The sequence below is a fragment of the Pristiophorus japonicus genome, chromosome 19, assembly GCF_044704955.1.
Source record: "Pristiophorus japonicus isolate sPriJap1 chromosome 19, sPriJap1.hap1, whole genome shotgun sequence".
In the NCBI taxonomy this organism is placed as follows: Eukaryota; Metazoa; Chordata; class Chondrichthyes; family Pristiophoridae; genus Pristiophorus; species Pristiophorus japonicus.
In genome coordinates, this window is record NC_091995.1 from 63,424,085 (window position 1) to 63,444,341 (window position 20,257).

Consider the following 20,257-nt stretch of genomic DNA (forward strand, 5'->3'; position numbering starts at 1 on the left):
AGGGGTGTGTGCACACACTGGCGGAGGGATGGTGCAGACGCTGGAGGAGAGGTGGGTGCAGTCACTGAGGGAGTGTTGGATGCAGATACTTGGGGAGGGGAGGGTGCAGACACTGGAGGAGGGCTGAGTGCTGAGACTACGGGGAGGCCGCAGACACTGCGGGAGGGGTGGGTGCAGAAACTGGAGGAGGAGTGGGTGCAAACACTGGATGAGGGGTGAGTGCTGAAACTGTTGAAAGGGTGGGTGCAGACACTGGGCGAGGTGGGTGCAGAGACTTGGGGAGGGGTGTGTGCAGACACTTGGAGAGGGGTCGGTGCAAACACTGGGGGAGGGGTCATTTCAGACACTGAGGGGAGCGTGCAGACACTGGGGGCGGGCTGGGTGCAGACACTGAGGGATGGTGTGTGCAGCCACTGCGGGAGGTGGATGGATAGGTGCAGACACTGGGAAAGGGGTGGGTGCAGACAATGGGGAGGGTAGTGGGTGCAGACACTGGGGGAGGGATGGGTGCAGACACTGGGCGAGGGTGGGTGGAGTCACTGGAAGATGGGTGGGAGCAGACACTGGGGGAGGGGTGGCTGCAGACACTGGGGGAGGGTTGCGTGCAGATTCTGAGGGAGGGTTAGGTGCAGAAACTGGGAGAAGGCTGGGTGCACACTGGCGGAGGGGTGGATGCAGACACTGGTGGAGAGGTGGGTGGAGACACTGGGGGAGGGGTGGGTGCAGACTCTGGGGGAAGGGTCGGTGCAGACTCTGGGGGAGGGGTGGGTGCAGACTCTGGGGGAAGGGTCGGTGCAGACACTGCGAGAGGGGTGTGTGCATCACACTGGGGGAGGGGTGGATGCAGACTCTGAGGGAGGGGTCGGTGCAGACTCTGAGGGAGGGGTGGGTGCAGTCTCTGAGGGAGGGATGGGTGCAGACACTGGGGGAGGGGTCGGTGCAGTCTCTGAGGGTGGGGGTTTGCAGACACTGGGGGAGGGGTCGATGCAGTCTCTGAGGGAGGGGTGGGTGCAGACACTGAGGGAGGGGTGGGTGCAGAATCTCGGGGAGGTTGAGTGCAGACACTGGGAGAGGGGTGGGTGCAGGCATTGTCAGCAAGTGTCCGGGATCCTGGGATCATTTTCGATAATTTTTATCTGGAATCTGATCCCGGCCCCGGGACAGGGATCAGTTGATTCCGGGATGAACTCTTGTCTGAGAGGCCTGAGTGGCTCTGAGAAGAGCCTTTGGCTTCAGAAGTTTACAAGTTGCCCTTTTTATTTACTTTTTGGCCTCTGCTTTCTTGGTCTTTGCTAATTTGGGTGTGGCCTTGGCCCTCGGTTTCTCCACCTTTTTGGCCACCTTCATCTTTGCGCCTGTGGCCTTCTTGGGGCTCTTGGGCTTCTTCGCCGTTGCCTTCTTCCCAGCCGGTGCTTTCGCTGTCCTTTTTGCCGTTGGCGCCTTCTTGGTGCTCGTTAGCTTGGTGCTGCTTTCTTGGCTGGAGATTTCTTGGCTGGCGATTTCTTGGCTGTTATATGTCCTTACTATACAGTATAAATGCACACGAGGCCCATACTTGAGAGAAGGTCACTCTGTGACAAGTTATCTTTATTACCAAGACTCGAGTGATGAAGTGGGTGGAGCTTCCACTTTTAAACCTGAAAGTCCAGGTTAGGAGTGTCTCCCACAAGTTCACGCCCTTGTGGTCAATGTTCTCAAGGCATACAACTTAGGTCAGCCTCTACATGGGTTACAATGATAGTTGAATACATGACAGGCTGGAGATTTCTTGGTTGGAGGTTTCTAAACTTTCCTTCCCACTTTTGAAACATAGAAACATAGAAAATAGGTGCAGGAGTAGGCCATTTGGCCCTTCGAGCCTGCACCGCCATTCAATGAGTCCATGGCTGAACATGTAAGTTCAGGACCCCATTCCTGTTTTCTCGCCATACCACTTGATCCCCATAGTCGTAAGGAGTACATCTAACTCCTTTTTGAATATATTTATTGAATTGGCCTCAACAACTTTCTGTGGTAGAGAATTCCACAGGTTCAGCACTCTCTGGGTGAAGAAGTTTCTTCTCATCTCGGTCCTAAATAGGCTACCCCTTATCCTTAGACTGTGACCCCTGGTTCTGGACCTCCCCAACATTGGGAACATTCTTCCTGCATCTCACCTGTCTAAACCCATCAGAATTTTAAACGTTTCTATGAGATCCCCTCTCATTCTTCTTAACTCCAGTGAATACAAGCCCAGTTGATCCAGTCTTTCTTGATATGTCAGTCCCGCCATCCCGGGAATCATTCTGGTGAACCTTCGCCGCACTCCCTCAATAGCAAGAATGACCTTCCTCAAGTTAAGAGAGCAAAACTGTACACAATGCTCTCGGTGTGGCTTCACCAAGGCCCTGTACAACTGTAGTAACACCGCCCTGACCCTGTACTCAAATCCCCTCGCTATGAAGGCCAACATGCCATTTGCTTTCTTACCCACCTGCTGTACCTGCATGCCAACCTTCAATGACTGATGTACCATGACACCCAGGTCCCGTTGCACCTTCCATTTTTCCTAATCTGTCACGATTCAGATAATCGTCTGTCTCTCTGTTTTTACCACCAAAGTGGATAACCTCCATTTATCCACATTATATTTCATCTGTCATGCATTTGCCCACTCACCTAACCTATCCAAGTCACTCTGCAGCCTCATAGCATCCTCCTCGCAGCTCACACTGCCACCCAACTTAGTTTCATCAGCAAATTTGGAGATAATACATTTAATCCCCTCGTCTAAATCATTAATGTACAATGTAAACAGCTGGGGCCCCAGCACAGAACCTTGTGGTACCCCATTAGTCACTGCCTGCCATTCTGAAAAGTACCCATTTACTCCTACTCTTTGCTTCCTGCCTGACAACCAGTTCTCAATCCACATCAGCACACTACCCGCAATTCCAAGTGCTTTAACTTTGCACATTAATCTCTTGTGTGGGACCTTGTTGAAAGCCTTCTGAAAGTCCAAATATACCACATCAACTGGTTCTCCCTTGTCCACCCTACTGGAAAAATCCTAAACAAATTCCAGATGATTTGTCAGCATGATTTCCCTTTCACAAATCCATGCTGACTTGGACCTATCATGTCACCTCTTTCTAAATGCGCTGCTATGACATCCTTAATAATTGATTCCATCATTTTACCCACTACTGATGTCAGGCTGACCGGTCGATAATTCCCTGTTTTCTCTCTCCCTCCTTTTTTTTAAAGTGGGGTTACATTGGCTACCCTCCACTCCATAGGAACTGATTCAGAGTCTAGGGAATGTTGGAAAATGACTGCCAACGCATCCGCTATTTGCAAGGCCACCTCCTTAAATACTCTGGGATGCAGTCCATCAGGTCCTGGGGATTTATCGGCCTTCAATCCCATCAATTTCCCCAACACAATTTCCCAACTAATAAGGATTTACCTCAGTTCCTCCTTCTTACTAGACTCTCTGACCCCTTTTACATCCGGAAGGTTGTTTGTGTCCTCCTTTGTGAATACCGAACCGAAGTACTTGTTCAATTGGTCTGCCATTTCTTTGTTCCCAATTGTGACTTCCCCTGATTCTGACTGCAGGGGACCTACGTTTGTCTTTACTAACCTTTTTCTCTTTACATATCTATAGAAACTTTTGCAGTCCGTCTTAATGTTGTCTGCAAGCTTCCTGTTCCCCTGGGTTTCCTTCTCAGTAACTTTGAAGGATCCCGAGGCGCCCGTGCCCTTGATCTGCTTCAGGGAGCCATTTGTCACATTCTTCTTGATACTGGACCTGATCTGGGATCCGCACTTCTCCACATCGACTCATTTGGCCGCAAGAGACTTCTTTATCGCGGCCAGGGACATCCCCTTGCGATCACTGCCATCGGCCACAACCTTGAGGATCTGTTCGCCAAACTTGGGAGCGGCTGGCTTGGAGCGGGGAGCCGCCACTATCTTCTTGCTGGGAGCCTTGGTTTGAGCGGCGGCGGCAGGAAGGGCCGTGTCGGCGGCTGCAGTATCAGTCATGTCCGCGACTCTGTGGAAAATCTCTCTGACAGTCAGAGCTGGGTCAGAAATTAAACGAGAGGCGGCGATACAGAGCAACTTAAAGGCAGCGAGCGGACAGGGCGGAGACATTCTGCTGTCAGCTCCCCGCCCCGCCAGTCTCTCTGTGTTTCTCTCTCCTCACTAACTCTCTGATTCCAATTCAACTCGGGCCCTCCCGATTCCCAGACTGTCCTCTTTCTCTCCCCAAGACCGGTATGTTTGCTGTCGAGAAAGTTTCATCCAAATGGAAGGCAGCAATTTCGATTGAAACCCGTTTCATTGCTGCATTGGTCGCGCTCTCTAACCCGATCGCGAATATTTTGTTTTTCGACTGAAATTTGAAATCAAATCAAACTTTCTGTTTAATTCCAGCCTCAGGCCTGAGCAGGGCAGCAGGGCGATCCTGTGACAGGGAAAACTTTGAATTTTACACAAGAGGGACTCTGAAATCCGGCGATGAGAGCGGACACACAAACACTGACATTCGTCTAACCCGCCCGCCCCTTTAACACACTCTCGCTCACACAATGTTGAAATCTGCACATTCACACACAAACTGTTCCCAGATTTACAGTTCGCAGCACAGGTTTTCCTCTCCGCTCGGCTGTGCTGCCAATTCTCAGGTCAGTTGTAGTTTCCCAGCTCAGTAAATGTTAAACACTCTGAGGCCGGCGCTCCTCACAGTGTCTGTTCCCAGAGTCAGGGGCAGGAGCCAGCTGTGGCTCGCTTAATCCATCTCTGCTTTAAGTTGTGATCGAGTGCAGAAATATGTTTGACTAACATGAAAATACAAATGATGTGCTCACCGCCCCTGCAGCCTCTCTTTTTCTCTCTCTCTCCTCCGAAAATGAGGGACATATAACAGTAACTGATGTCCTATCCATCCCATACTCAACACCCAGAGATGGCTATCAGAGGGAGAGAGAGAGAGACAGAAACAGTATCAGTCTTAAACTCCCGAACTGTGTCTCCATCTTAAGCTCAGTAATAGTATCACATATTCATGTACAGCAACAGCGGAAAAGACAGAGAAACAGACACTTTGTATCAGTGTCTCCATATTACGCTCAGTAACAGTGCCACACATTCACGTATTGCACCAAAGAGAGAAACAGAGGCATTATCAGTCTTACACTTCCAACAGTGTTTCCACATCACGCTATATAACAATATCCCGCCTTCACAGCCAGTACAAGAGAGAGCGGATACCAACAGTGAGACAGAGAGAGGGGAGAGGGCTGAGCGAGAGACAGGAGAGTGCGAGGTAGGGCGGTGAGACACAGAAAGACATGCACACTATCAGTTCCAGACTGACCTGTGAAATCCCGTTTTATCCTGAAAGTTCCCATTGGAGAGACAGAAGATGCAGTCTCCTCTCTCACTGATATTGTACCAGAGACAGACACATTATTAATCCCACATTCCGGGACAGTGTCAGAGAGTGAGAAAAACAATGGCCCAATTTAACCCTCGCTTGCCTGTTGTAATCTCTGCAATCTTGCAGCTCCGGGCTGCTCGGTATTACTCTCAGTGACCGAGTGTTTTACTCTAATTAAACTGATCTTGGACTGTTTCTGTCAGATATTAAATCCTGCACGGTAACAGCAAACACTCCCACTCCCGCATCCCTCCGATGTTTCTGCAGGATTGCTTTGTGAAGACGGGCTCATGGAGAGAAACATACTGCACAGAATGATCCCAAATTGAGCATCTCCAAGGGACAAGGCTCCCAGCTTTAATCATTCTCTGTCCTTTCCCCCCAGGCCCAGTTCTTTTGCTCAGATTCTGATAAAAGTAAATTGGGAAAACTGCACTTTGATTTTTACAGGCTGAATTAGTGCAGAGAGGTGCGCATGCGCGATTAAGCCCCGCCCCCTGTGTCGATTTCCAGTGAGCAGAAGAGCGCATGCGCCCTCCTCTCCCCCAGCCCTGCCCGTGATCGCCATTCACTCAGTGAGCGGAAGAAGATGGTTTAAAACAGCCGGGAATGGAGACACCGCAGCCCCGGGGTAAGGCAGCGAGCAGCAGCCTCCTTACAGCAGCGCAGCGCTTTGGGAGCGTGTCCGCAGATGGGCTCAGAGATCAGCATTGAGTCCGGGGAGAGTCGGAGGCTGTTTGTAAGGGGCAGAGTGGACCAAGAACCATTCTCAGTGTGTGGTGTGAGTGGGGGAAGGGAGAGGCCATTCTCAGGCTGTGTGTGGACAGCGTGTGTCCAGTGTAAGGGAGACAGAATGGGCAGAATCTGCTATTTACAATCTGCTGCTTTCTCTCTCCAAACCAGTAGTGAATGTTCCTGGTTTAGTTCCGTCGGGGGCTATGTGTAAGAGGTGGAGTGAAGCAGGAACTTGTTCCGGAACATGGTGTGAGTGGGGGAGGGGAGAGGCCATTCTCGAGCTGTGTGTGGACAGTGTAAGGTAACAGAGAAAGTAAATCACCTCGCTCTTTCAAATCTTTCTTTCCCCAAATCAGTAGTAAATGTTCCTGATTCAGTTCCAATCTCACCGTGTCTGTTGTTCTTGGACAGTGAGCAGTGGAAATACAGCCTTACAGTGAGGATATGGGGAGTTTCACAAAGTGCATCTATTGCAGGCACCAGGAGAGGAGTGTGGGAGAAGATATAGCAATGCGGTGGAGGAGGATGTCCTGGAGTGTATTAGGAATGGTTTTCGAGACCAATATGACAAGGAACCAACCAGAGAGCTGGCCATCCGAGACTGGGTGATGTGTAATGAGAAGGGAATAATTAGCCATCTTGTTGTGCGAGGCCCCTTGGGGAAGAGTGACCATAATATGGTAGAATTCCTTATTAAGATGGAGAGTGACAAAGTTAATTCGGAAACTAGGTTCCTGAACTTAAGGAAAGGTAACTTCGGTGGTACGAGGTGTAAATTGGCCAGAATGGACTGGCAAAGAATACTTAAAACGGTTGACGATGGATAAGCAATGGCAAACATTTAAAGATCACATGGATGAACTTCAGTAATTGTACATGCCTGTCTGGAGTAAAAATAAAACAGGGAAGGTGACTCAACCATGGCTAACGAGGGAAATTAAGGATAGTGCTAAAGCCAAGGAAGAGGTATATAAATTGGCTAAAAAAAAGCAACAAACCTGAGGACTGGGAGAAATTTAGAATTCAGCAGAGGAGGACTAATGGTTTAATTAAGAGGGGGTAGATCGAGTACGAAAGGAAGCTAGCAGGGAACATAAAACCTGACTACAAAAGCTTCTATAAATATGTGAAGAAAAAAAGATTAGTGAAGACAAACGTAGGTCCCTTGTTGTCGGATTCAGGTGAATTTATAATGGGAAACAAAGAAATGGCAGACCAATTGAACCAATACTTCGGTTCTGTCTTCACGAAGGAAGACACAAATAACCTTCCGAATGTACGAGGGGTCAGTGGGTTTAGTGAGAAGGAGGAACTGAAGGATATCCTTATTAGGCAGGAAATTGTATTCGGGAAATTGATGGGATTGAAGGCCAATAAATCCCCGGGACCTGATAGTCTGCATCCCAGAGTACTTAAGGAAGTGGCCCTAGAAATAGCGGCTGCATTGGTGATCATTTTCCAACAGTCTATCGACTCTGGATCAGTTCCTATGGACTGGAGGGTAGCTAATGTAACACCACTGTTTAAAAAAGGAGGGAGAGAGAAAACTCGCAATAGACCGGTTAGCCTGACATCAGTAGTGGGGAAAATGTTGGAATCAATTATTAAGGATGAAATAGCAGCGCATTTGTAAAGCAGTGACAGGATCGGACCAAGTCAGCATGGATTTATGAAAGGGAAATCATGCTTGACGAATCTTCTGGAATTTTCTGAGGATGTAACTAGTAGTGTGGACAAGGGAGAACCAGTGGATGTGGTGTATTTGGACTTTCAAAATGCTTTTGACAAGGTCCCGCACAAGAGATTGGTGTGCAAAATCAAAGCACATGGTATTGGGAGTAATGTACTGATGTGGATGGAGAACTGATTGGCAGACAGGAAGCAGAGAGTCGGGATAAACGGATCCTTTTCAGAATGGCAGGCAGTGACTAGTGGAGTGCCGCAGGGCTCAGTGCTGGCACCTCAGCTCTTTACAATATACATTAACGATTTAGATGAAGGAATTGAGTGTAATGTCTCCAAGTTTGCAGATGACAATAAACTGGGTGGCGGTGTGAGCTGTGAGGAGGACGCTAAGAGGCTGCAGAGTGACGTGGATAGGTTAGGTGAGTGGGCAAATGCATGGCAGATGCAGGAGATTGTGGATACATGTGAGGTTATCCATTTTGGGGGCAAAAACACGAAGGCATAATATTATCTGAATGGCGGCAGATTAGGAAAAGGGGAGGTGCAACGAGACCTGTGTGTCATGGTTCATCAGTCACTAAAAGTGGGCATGCAGGTACAGCAGGCGGTAAAGAAGGTAAATGGTATGTTGGCCTTCATATCTAGGAGATTTGAGTATAGGAGCAGAGAGGTCTTACTGCAGTTGTACAGGGCCTTAGTGAGGCCTCACCTGGAATATTGTGTTCAGTTTTGGTCTCCTAATCTGAGGAAGGATGTTCTTGCTATTGAGGGAGTGCAGCGAAGGTTCACCAGACTGATTCCAGGGATGGCTGGACGGTTATAGGAGAGAGTGGATCAACTGGGCCTTTATTCACTGGAGTTTAGAAGGATAAGAGGGGATCTCATAGAAACATATAAGATTCTGACGGGACTGGACAGGTTAGATGCGGGAAGAATGTTCCCGATGTTGGGGAAGTTCAGAACCAGGGGACATAGCCTTAGGATAAGGGATAGGCCATTTAGGACTGAGATGAGGAGAAACTTCTGCACTCAGAGAGTTGTTAACTTGTGGAATTCCCTGCTGCAGAGAGTTGATGATGCCAGTTCATTAGATATATTTAAGAGGGAGTTAGATATGGCCCTTACGGCTAAGGGGATCAAGGGGTATGGAGAAAAAGCAGGAAAGGGGTACTGAAGGAATGATCAGCCATGATCTTATTGAATTGCGGTGCAGGCTCGAAGGGTCCAATGGCCTACTCCTGCACCTATTTTCTATGTTTCTATGTTTCTATATTTTAAAGACCGGTTATATTGTTTCGGTGAACTGAGTTCTCCAGAACCATGTTGCTGGTGATCGAGAGATACATTGTCGCTCCCTCAGGTGCATCATATTCTCCCCCGCATCCATATCTTAGAACTAATATTCTCGTCTTATTCTCAGAGCAAAATTCTTCAGCCAGAACAAATGTGATCTTTCTTCCACGCAGAACACAAGGAACAGTGCAGGCAGCTCCTTCTCACACACAGTAAGTAGATTATCACTCACAGACCGCAGAGACACAGAACTGGCCTCAATCCTATTGTCACAGGCAACAGAAGCAGTCAGTCCCACAGTGAACCAAAGCGGCAGAGTAACAATGTGAATCTTACAGCCACATGGAGCAGTAGAATCAGATGGACAGATACAGCGCAAAATACACACTCACACACCAGGAATGGAAAGATACATAGAAACATAGAAAATAAGGTGCAGGAGCAGGCCATTCGAGCCTGCACTGCCATTCAATATAATCATGGTTGATCATGCAACTTCATTATCCCACTCCCGCTTTCTCTCCATACCCCCTGATTCCCTTAGCTGTGAGGGCCACATCTAACTCCCTCTTGAATATATCCAACGAACTGGACTCCACAACTTTCAGTGGCAGAGAATTGCACAGTTTTACCACTCTCTGGGTGAAAAAGTTTCTCCTCATTTCAGTCCGATATGGCTGACCACTTATTCTTAGACTGTGACCCTGGTTCTGGACTTCCCCAACATCGGGAACATTCTTCCTGCATCTAACCTATCCTGTCCCGTCATAATTTTATATGTTGCTATGAGATCCCCTCTCATTCTTCTAAATTCCAGTGAGTGTAAGCCTAGCTGATCCACTCTTTCTTCATATGTCAGTCCTGCCATCCCGGGAATTAGTCTGGTAAACCTTCGCTGCACTCCCTCAATAGCAAGCACATCCTTGCTCAGATTAAGAGACCAAAACTGCACACAATATTCAAGGTGTGGTCTCACCAAGGCCCTGTACAACTGCAGTAAGACCTTCCTGCTCCTTCACTCAAATCCCATCACTATGAAGGACAGCATGCCAGTTGCTTTCTTTACTGCCTGCTGCACCTGCATGCCTAACTTTGTGGATATATGAACGGGATATATGGAATTAAAAGGCAGTAAAGTGAATTGGATGTATGGAAATGTATAAGCCATGGAAAAATAACTAAGAGAATGTCAGATTGCAAATAATACAACATCAGCACAATTAACAAGCTTTCTCAAGGTTTTAAGTTACTAATTCTGCCAACAATATAAATTGTAACATGAAATGAATATATGGATAATTCTGCAGAATTGCAAGGTCTCAGTTGGTAGTCACACCACTAAATTGTAACATTCAGAGGCAATGCTTGAGCTTTCGTAAAAACATCCCATATAGATTGACTAATGAGTGGCTGAGTTAGAATGTCAATCTAATTGTATTTTGTTATCTATTTTCAAAAATGTATAACTGTTGTCGCTTTATTATGTAACTTCACTTATCCGTAGGGAGTGTGTACGCTCTATCGAGAGAGTATATCTTCTGTCTGATAAGTCTTGCCAGCCGGTAAAATAAAGACTGCTTTGTTTAAAGCACAATAGGTATTCGCCTCAATAATTTTACTGAACCAGATTGAGAGAAAAGAATCTACATTTACATTTGGTGTCAGAAGTGGGATCTCAACGGACGACTGCCGAAAACTTGCGAATTAAGAGCCAGACTAGCCTTGGACGAGACAAGGGGAAGTGGCCACTGGAGTGAGTATGATTTCAATACTGTTCCAGTTTCCCCCGGTTTCAAAAGTCTGAGAAAAGTTTAGCCACTCGCTGGTTCTCGGGTAGTGCCTGAACGAGATCCATAACAATCTGGCGAATACCTTCTAAATTTAGAAATAAGTGTTCAATTCAGGTGTGACGTCGACCTTGTATATCACTTGGCCTGTCTAGGCACTGATTGAATTTAAACTGCGCGGTGACACGAAAGGATAGGGAAATTTGGAGACTAAAACAAATAAGGCTCATAAGAAATCAAATTTGGAAAATTAGCCTCACAGGGAATTAAGTAAGGCTTATGGGGAATTAAATAGAGGATAGGTGTTCAAGTCAGCTGTGACGTCGACGTCGTATATCACTTGGCCCGCCTAGGCACTGATTGAATTTAAATCACGCAGCAACTCAAAAGGTCGGGCCGACGCGGATGTGCAGCGGCGCAAATGCGCAGTGACGCGAGATGTGCGGCGCTGAGAGCGTGCGGCCGAGTAAAGGAGGGCTGACGCATACGCGCAGCAGCGTGGAACGCGTAGCGACGTGAGACCTGCGGCGGCGCGAGCATGCGGCCGAATAAAGGAGGGCTGACGCAGACGCGGAGCAGCGTGGAATGCATGGCGGCGCGGCCGAGTGAACGTGGGACGAGGCTAATGCGCAACAACGCGAAGCGCGCGGTAATCAAAGTCAGTGCTGGTGTCAGAAAGTCTTTGTTTATTTTAAGTGTTTTAAGTCGCGCGGCGACGTGAACCGCGGGCCGACGCGGGAGTCTGTGTTTATTTTAAGTGTTTTAAATCACGCGGTGACGCGAACCGCGGGGCGACGCGGATCAGTATTAGATTTTAAAAGTCTATTTATTTTGAGTTGGTTCAAAGTCAGTGTTAGTTTCAGTAAAGTCTGTGTTTATTTTAAGTTAGTTCAAATTGCACGACAACACAAATGCGTAACGACACGTTAATATGAGGGGCAGCGTGAAAATGGGTAATCAATTGGATAAAACAACGTATGCGGATAGTCCGCTCCAAAAGTTACGTGAGCAATTCCCTGAAAGAGCTGAAGACTTTAGAAAATTATCAGGAGCCCTGAACAAATTATTAGGAGATGACCAGTGGCCTCTAGGTGGCACTAGAAGCGAAGAGGTAGCAGAAAAAAAGCACAGGGATTGCCAAAAATTAAAAGATGCATCACTTCTGTCAAGTTGGCAAATAAATGCTATTAAATTGGGACTCTCATTGACAGAGGGAACACATGTTAAAACTGTAGACGTCTTTAAAAAAAAGAATGTGCGCACGAGAAACTTACTAAGAGATCCTCTGGGACCTCTGAGAAAGGGATTGACCGATTATGTAATCAAATGGCTACCTTTGTGTTAACCAAGGCTGATGATGACATTGATGAGTGGTCACTGACTCAGCGCCCAACGGCGCCTCCCGCACCCCCTGGCCCCTTGCTCCAGTCCTCTTCCCAACACGCTCCACCTTACACTCTGGCAAGAGGAGTTAAAAATAACCCGATACCACTAAAGCAACAAACCCAAACTGACTCCTCGTCCTCTGATACCGATTCGGATCCCCAGTTCACAAGCAATATAGCCGAAAGGACCAGATCTCACACTCGAAAGGGCAGAACTATATCGCGATATCACATACAGTCCCGTAAATCTTCTAGTCAATCTAACAGTCCAAGTTGTGAAAGACATAGCAAACACCCCCGCCGATCGAGACGCAGAACTGTCAAGCAGTCAGACAGCTCCGAAACATCCTTCGACCTAGAAATAATTTCCAAGATCCCAAAGTCCCGACACCAATTCCCTGTCAGACCAATGCCAAATCCTGATGCACATCAAGCTGCAGACCACCCCAATATAGATGTCTATGTGCCCTGGAAACCGACCGAAATTATGGTCCTTATGGCCAGCATACCAGATCGGAAAAAAGAACCTATCAAATTTATAGATTATCTTCGAACAACTATTTCAGTTGATAATGCAGAATCAAGGGACCTGTGGGCCTCAGTAAAGCAAACCTTGAGCCCAACTGAACACACCCGATTTCTAACTCACCTAGGACATGCTACTCATGATGCATTGTCCGTTGCTCACCCTAACGATATCCAGGATCGCCTAAACGCTATCTTCAATGCTCTCACCATGACACTTCAGAAGCCCATCAGTATGGCCACAGTATTAGAAACTAAAGCCAAGCGTGAAGAAACTCCCGATGAATTTATGGAAAGATTTATTGAAATATACGGGAGTCAATCAGGAGATAATGTCTTCAGAGCAGGAGAGGATTCTCCTCAATTCTGCGCTATCCTACTTCAGTGCCTGCCCTATTCGATTGCTCACGCTATTCGGACAAATAATATTAATTGGGCAGATAACAGTAAAGCCCAGATGGAAAGGGCGGTTAGATATTATTGGCAGGAAAAGAAAGGGGAGGGGGGAGGTGCGCCCCCAACCCGGGTCAAGACTGAATACGTGACGAGAAAGGAAGAGCCGCCTCAGGTGGAAAGACCAAAACCCGACCCAAGGGGATACCAGATGGAACCGCAGTATTGCGTGCCGGGTTGGGTGGATAAACAGGGATACGGTTATATCAAACACCCAAATGGCCCGGGCCCTGCTAATTACGGACCACCCTACTATCCCCGGCCTGGTATGGGAAGAGGTCGTGGCTAGGAAAGACGAGATGGATGTTTTAATTGTGGGCAGGAAGAAAATTGGAATAAAAATTGCCCCTACAGTCAGCGTGGAAAAGGAAGAGGAGGAAAAGGAGAGGGCAAGGGGGGAGAGGAGGATTTTACAATAACTTCTCCCAGAACAACCCCTTTGGTCAATTGTCCCCCGATTGACTACGCAGCTTGATTGTACAGGGATCCTCCCCGGACGACGAACCAATGATATTGTTAAAAATTCTGAATGAGTGGCAACCCTTTTTGATAGATACGGGAGCCTTCATGTCTTCTGTACAATCAAAGCTTAAACTCCCTGCCTCTACTGAAAGACAGGAACTTTCAGGATTCCTGGGACAAATCTCGACATTCCCGGTGTCAGAACCAGTTAAAGTGGGTTACCAGGAAGAATCGGTAGAACATCGATTTGTCATCACTACCAATCTGGACTGTAACTTGATGGCTAGAGACCTCCTCTGCAAATTCCAGTTGCATTCGGAGTGTGGAGATGATGGGATTATTGTAAAACAGGGAACCCTTAATCAGCAGTATTATACCACTAGAACCCCTCAGTGGTGGTCTCTGGACCTGCCGCAGGCACCCTATCACGTAACCCTAGCATACGATCCCAGCGGAAAGAATCAGGACCTGCAGAACTTTTATCAGGATCACGAAGGGGAAGTGAAGGGAATTCTATTAAGGACTAGAGTGACTGGACCGGAAGGAGAGGCAGATTTTGTGGAAATGGATACGAATCTGTGGAAACAGCCCCTAAAAATGGCACCGCATATTGCTCGTGAGGTATTAGCCCCTCACCATGCTAAAGATTTGTGAATTATGGTACGCAAGGCCATAGATGAGGCTGACCCTACCAGCCGGGATGTGCAAATCGTAAAACATGGCCGAACAGTCCAATTTCATGGGGACCCCGAGAAGGTCTTAACACTCTACAGCATCATACTGGCTCGGACATACCTGACTATGTGGATCCTCATGTGTGGGCAGAGGACCCCTCCCATGTGGGTTATACTCCCATTGATCCGATTGAGATCCCAGTGAAGGGCAATATGGACTGGCCCTCTATCCGACAGTACCCACTGAAATCACAGGCAATACCGAGTATCCACCGACTGATTAAGTGGCTAATGGAACAGGGGATTTTGGTCCGATGCCAGTCCCCGTGTAATACTCCTATACTGGCAGTGCCAAAGCCAGGCAGAACAAACGAATTCCGTTTAGTCCAAGACCTTCGAGCTATCAATGCTATCGTCCAGCCCCTGCACGCTCTGGTTCCCAACCCAGCACAGATACTGTCTTTAATCCCAGCAGACGCCACGATCTTCACAATAATAGACCTCTAACACGCCTTCTTCGCTTTACTGCTACCCCAGGCGAGTCAGTACCTATTTGCCTTCTCTTACCAGGGACAGCAATATACCTGGACTAGACTTCCCCAAGGGTTCATTCACTCCCCAACCTTATTCTCAAGGTGCCTGCAGAACAGTTACAATCTCTCACGCTGACTAAGGGATCTACTTTAATTCAGTATGTGGACGATTTACTGGTATCCAGCGTAGATGAACCAAGTAATAGAGAGGATGCTAAACAGTTATTGAATTACTTGTCCTCCCTGGGATACATAGTATCCCCGTCAAAGGTCAAAATTGGCCATTCTCAAGTTAAATTTCTTGGGATCATTTTATCAGGCACCCACCGAGCCTTGAAGGCATGTCGAATCAAACCCATCTGCCAGTTTTCAGTCCCAAGCACGGCTAGACAAATGCGGCAGTGGTTGGGGATGATAAATTAATGTAGATCCTGGATTCCTAATGCTGCCCTGATGACCAAGCAACTCACACCGTACACTACCAAGGAAGTCAGCTTTAAAATAGAAACCACAGACATCCAAGCCTTGAAGGAACTAAAAACAGCCCTGCTGCAAACTCCGGCTTTGGGACGGCCCCTCTACGACCGTCCCTTTCAATTGTATTGTACGATCATGAAAGATTGTGCTAACGCTGTCTTAACTCAGAAACACGGGGATAAACATAGACCTGTTGCTTACTTCTCTTCTAAAATTGATCCCGTTGCCTTGGGACACCCCGTATGTACTCAAATATTAACTGCTATCTAGAATAGCCTACAATCTGCCCCCAACCTTACCCTTCAGCAGGATATTGTTGTATATACCTCTCACTCCGTAGCTGCCCTCTTGGGTCAACTGCAGTCTCAGCATCTTACCATGGCTAGGCAAAGTAGATATGAGATCTACCTACTAAATAATCCAAGGTTGACCTTTCGGCACTGTACTGCCATCAATCCGGTTTGTTTTCTTACCGAGCCATCCCAAGATGAGGAAGAACCCAGTCATGATTGTTTATCCTTAATTCAGGAGGGCACATCGGTCAGGGAGGATTTAGTTGATGTACCAATGGAAGATCCAGACTGTATTATGTATGTAGACGGAAGTTCTTCCATTGACCCAGAGGGCAAACGAAATTCTGGATACGCCATAGTAAACCAGGAGAATCAGATCATGGAATCTGCCGCCTTTGAAACCGCTTATTCCGCCCAACATGCTGAACTATTTGCCCTTACCCGAGCCTGTATCTTGGCTAAAGACCTCAAGGTTAATATCTATACCGACTCTGGGTATGCCTTCGGAGTAGCCCATGGTTTCGGACAATTATGGAAAAATAGTGGATTCCTAACTTCACAGGTGAATGAGATATCTCATAAACAGCTAGTATCTGATTTGTTGCAAGCCCTCATGTTCCCCAAACGCATTGCCATTGTCAAATGTACCGCCCACACTACCGGAAATTCTCTGGTTGATATAGGGAATCGTTGTGCTGACCAAAAGGCTAAACAGGCCTCTCGTGGACAACGGATGGAAGTGCCCAGAATGATGAGTCAAACTAAAAACCTTAGAAAGGATAAGTTAGCCTCGGAAAAACCAATGCCAACCATCCAAGATGTTATTAAAGCACAGGAGGACGCTCCTGAAAAAGATAAACTGTTGTGGAAAGATTATGGATGTACCTATGACAATGTCTCGAAACTCTGGACCACTCCCGCGGAACAGATTTGCATGTCTGACGAGTTGGCCTCATGGGTTATTGAATGTATGCATTTTAATACTCATTGTGGAGCCAGGGCAACAAGTGTTACGCTTTTGGCGACTTGGTGACACCCAAGACTTCAGGCGTTGGCCCAGAACACTAGTAGTCGTTGCCTTGTTTGCCAACAGCATAATGCAGGGAAGGGAATCCCCTGTGATTGGGGTAAGACGCCCCTACCAGAAGGTCCCTTTGAGACCTTGCAGTTGGACTACATTGAGTTGCAAAGGGTTCACTGTTACAAATATGTGCTAGTAATAGTGTATGTATTCAGCAAATGGATCGAAGCGTATCCTACCCTCGACAATACAGCTCAAACTGTTGTTAAAGTGTTAATGAGGGAAATTGTTCCTAGATATGATATCCCTGCTCGACTGAGTTCTGCTAATGGCCCTCACTTTATTGGCCAAGTCAACAAAGAATTCTGCTCCCAGATGCACATTAACCAGCAGCTACATTGCGCCTACCGACCCCAAGCTGCGGGATTAGTTGAACGTGCTAATCAAACTCTTAAAACCAAACTTGCAAAACTGGTCGCATCAACTGGACTAAATTGGCTTAAACTCCTTCTCATAGCCCTATTCCAGATACGCACTACTCCAACTGGTAAGACTAGGCTGACCCCCGCTGAAGTCATTTATGGTAAACCCCTGAGAACACCATTGAATCAGAATGTCCCCTCCACTGTCCAGTTCCACCACATGACTGAGGAGATGACCACATACATTATTTCCTTAACTCAGGCTCTGCGAGTAGCCCACAACCAGGTTCGAGGGGCTCACCTTGACCTCCCAGTTTACCCGAATCATCCCTCGTGGTCCCAGGGAAGTATGTTTTGATTAAGAAATGGATTCGAAAGGGATTGGAGCCGCGATGGGAGGGGCCTTTTCAGGTGTTACTCACTACCCCTACTGCAGCTAAGGTTGAGGGGAAAAATGCCTGGGTTCACCTGCACCACTGCAAGCTCATCATCCTTTAACAAATCTATTTTGCTGGTTATTCTAATTCCTGTTTCTGTTCCAGATTTCCTCTTCTCCATAGCTGAACGGGGCAGTTGACATCCGAATTGTAACGTGGACCGGATTGAACTTTTACCCGTAATAAACATCCAGCTGCACCAACGGTGACCTGAGAAGAGAGACAAGAAAACTGAACTTTTTTAAATGAGCAAAATAATTCGACTATTTATCCGAATCCTGAGCCATAAGATGAGACTATGTCTGTATGCCACAGTCTGTATAATAGTGTTGATATATGACAGTTTTGGCGCATGGGATGGAAGACAAAGGCGAGAGCTCCATGTAAACACCTTTTTGTATATGTCTTACGTTTATGCGCAAAAAGGGCACTTTTCTAGATGCTGGGTGTGTTCACATATCCCTATACATTCCAAAGGGTGAATTTCTTTGCGCACCGTTCCACTGACCCTAACTGAGACTGTCAGATGGATTCAGAGCCAAACTATAATAAGAGGAGGGGGGCCAATACAAGTACGAATGATGAAAGGCGGGTCAAAAGGGGGATCACGGAGACCAGGAGGAGTATCATACCGTTACCACCTGAACAAACACGGAGAGGTCACCAAGTGGGAGAGTATTGGAGATCCCATTAGTCAGACATTCCAGGGATGGTACCAACCAACCTACAACCGTGAAAAGGAACCCCCATTCATAGCTCTGACCAATATCTCAGTGACTGGGAGGCCAACCATATGTCTAATTCGAAATGACACCAGTAACAAGGGACATATCGTAGGGTACAGCAATTGCCCACACAGTCTCAACCTCACCACAGGTACACGAGTCACCATCCACTCTCACGTTCCGAATAACACAGGTGGAAGTTTGTGGGCCCAGTCCTGGGACCCGGAGGCAATATATCAGAAAGCAGCCTTTAACGGCACGTATTTCGTGTGCAGTCATAAGGCATATCCTTGGTTGTCCAGGCGATGGACAGGGTCATTCTATATGGGATATGTGGTGCCATTTGTGCGACAAGTACGTACCCTGGCGGAAGTACATGTCTCCATACGATATAAGCGAGCCATCACCCCCGCCAACAAGTTATTTGGGGTCCTGGTGTTCCCAATCGGGATAAAGCGTCTCATGGACGAAGTACAGAACTTAGAAACGATATTGGAACAGGTAGCTATCCATACTGCTGAAGCTCTGGAGGGCATCACAGCTGAAATGGTAGCAATAAGGACCGTAGCATTACAAAACCGAATGGCCCTCGATTACCTGTTAGCTGAAAAAGGGGGAACGTGTGCCCTGATAGGATCTGAATGTTGCACTTACATTCCTGATAGTTCAGAAAACATAACCAATCTTGCCGATCACATAAGGAGGGAGGTGAAGAAGTTATCCACACCAGCAAAAGAACCTAGCAGGTTTGAATGGCTTTTGGGTGGGTCTTAGAGATCCTATCCAATGCATGGGGCAATTGTTCTCATCGTAATAATAATTACCTGTTGTTTGATTGTTGGTTGCCTTAACCTCTGCTGTAAAGTAATGATGGCAAGGTTAGCAAACCCTCTTGTGGTCAAGTGTTCCCGGGTTATGATCAAACAAACTAAAGATTCTACTAAAGAACTACTCAACAATATGATTCTGAAAATGGAGTGTGAACGGATGAATGCAATACTCTTAGAATGATCCTAAATGTTATCATGGAATGATAAAAGGAGGGAATGTGGATATATGAACGGGATATATGGAATTAAAAGGCAGTAAAGTGAATTGGATATGTGGAAATGTATAAGCCATGGAAAAATAACTAAGAGAATGTCAGATTGCAAATTAGACAACATCAGCACAATTAACAAGCTTTCTCAAGGTTTTAAGTTACTAATCCTGCCAACAATATAAATTGTAACATGAAATGAATATATGGATAAATCTGCAGAATTGCAAGGTCTCAGTTGGTAGTCACACCACTAACTTGTAACATTCAGAGGCAATGGTTGAGCTTTCGTAAAAACATCCTATATAGATTGACTAATGAGTGGCTGAGTTAGAATGTCAATCTAATTGTATTTTGTTATCTATTTTCAAAAATGTATAACTGTTGTCGCTTTACGATGTAACTTCACTTATCCGTAGGGAGTGTGTACGATCTATCGAGAGAGTATATCTTCTGTCTGATAAGTCTTGCCGGCCGGTAAAATAAAGACTGCTTTGTTCAAAGCACAATAGGTATTCGACTCAGTAATTTTACTGGATCAGATTGAGAGAAAATAATCTACATTTACACCTTCAGTGACTGATGTATCATGACACCCAGGTCTCTTTGCACCTCACCTTTTACTAACCTGTCACCATTCAGTTAATAATCTGCCTACCTGTTTTTGCCACCAAAGTGGATAACCTCACAATTATCCACATTATACTCGATCTGCCATGAAATTGCCCACTGACCTTACCTGTCCAGGTCACCCTGCAGCCTCTTAGCATCCGCCTCACAGCTCACACTGCCACCCTGCTTAGTGTCATCAGCAAACTTGGAGCTATTACATTAAATTCGTCCGTCTAAATCAATAATGCATATTGTAAATAACTGAGATCC

At 46.8% G+C, this 20,257-nt stretch overlaps 2 protein-coding genes across 6 annotated transcripts; one reads left to right on the forward strand and one right to left on the reverse strand.

Moving 5' to 3' along the window:
- Window positions 1-1,260: 1,260 nt before the first annotated feature.
- Window positions 1,261-4,029, reverse strand: LOC139230255 (histone H1.C6/H1.C9-like). Its single transcript, XM_070862084.1, has 2 exons — window positions 3,876-4,029; window positions 1,261-1,523 (listed from the first exon to the last, which is right to left on the reverse strand). The coding sequence occupies exons 1-2, from the start codon at window positions 4,027-4,029 to the stop codon at window positions 1,261-1,263; spliced, it is 417 nt and encodes a 138-aa protein (XP_070718185.1).
- A 1,941-nt stretch (window positions 4,030-5,970) lies between these two features.
- LOC139230475 (endogenous retrovirus group PABLB member 1 Env polyprotein-like) lies at window positions 5,971-19,883 on the forward strand. 5 transcript variants are annotated; one of them, XM_070862295.1, is made up of 4 exons: window positions 5,971-6,059; window positions 9,270-9,354; window positions 10,732-10,895; window positions 17,717-19,883. In XM_070862295.1, exon 4 carries the CDS (start codon window positions 18,190-18,192, stop codon window positions 19,108-19,110), a length of 921 nt encoding a protein of 306 aa, XP_070718396.1. In that variant the 5' UTR covers window positions 5,971-6,059; window positions 9,270-9,354; window positions 10,732-10,895; window positions 17,717-18,189; the 3' UTR covers window positions 19,111-19,883. The 5 variants fall into 5 exon arrangements, with proteins under 5 accessions (XP_070718396.1, XP_070718398.1, XP_070718395.1 ...); XM_070862297.1 differs by having other exon boundaries at window positions 10,740-10,895; XM_070862294.1 differs by lacking the exon at window positions 10,732-10,895.
- The last annotated feature ends 374 nt before the right edge of the window (window positions 19,884-20,257 follow it).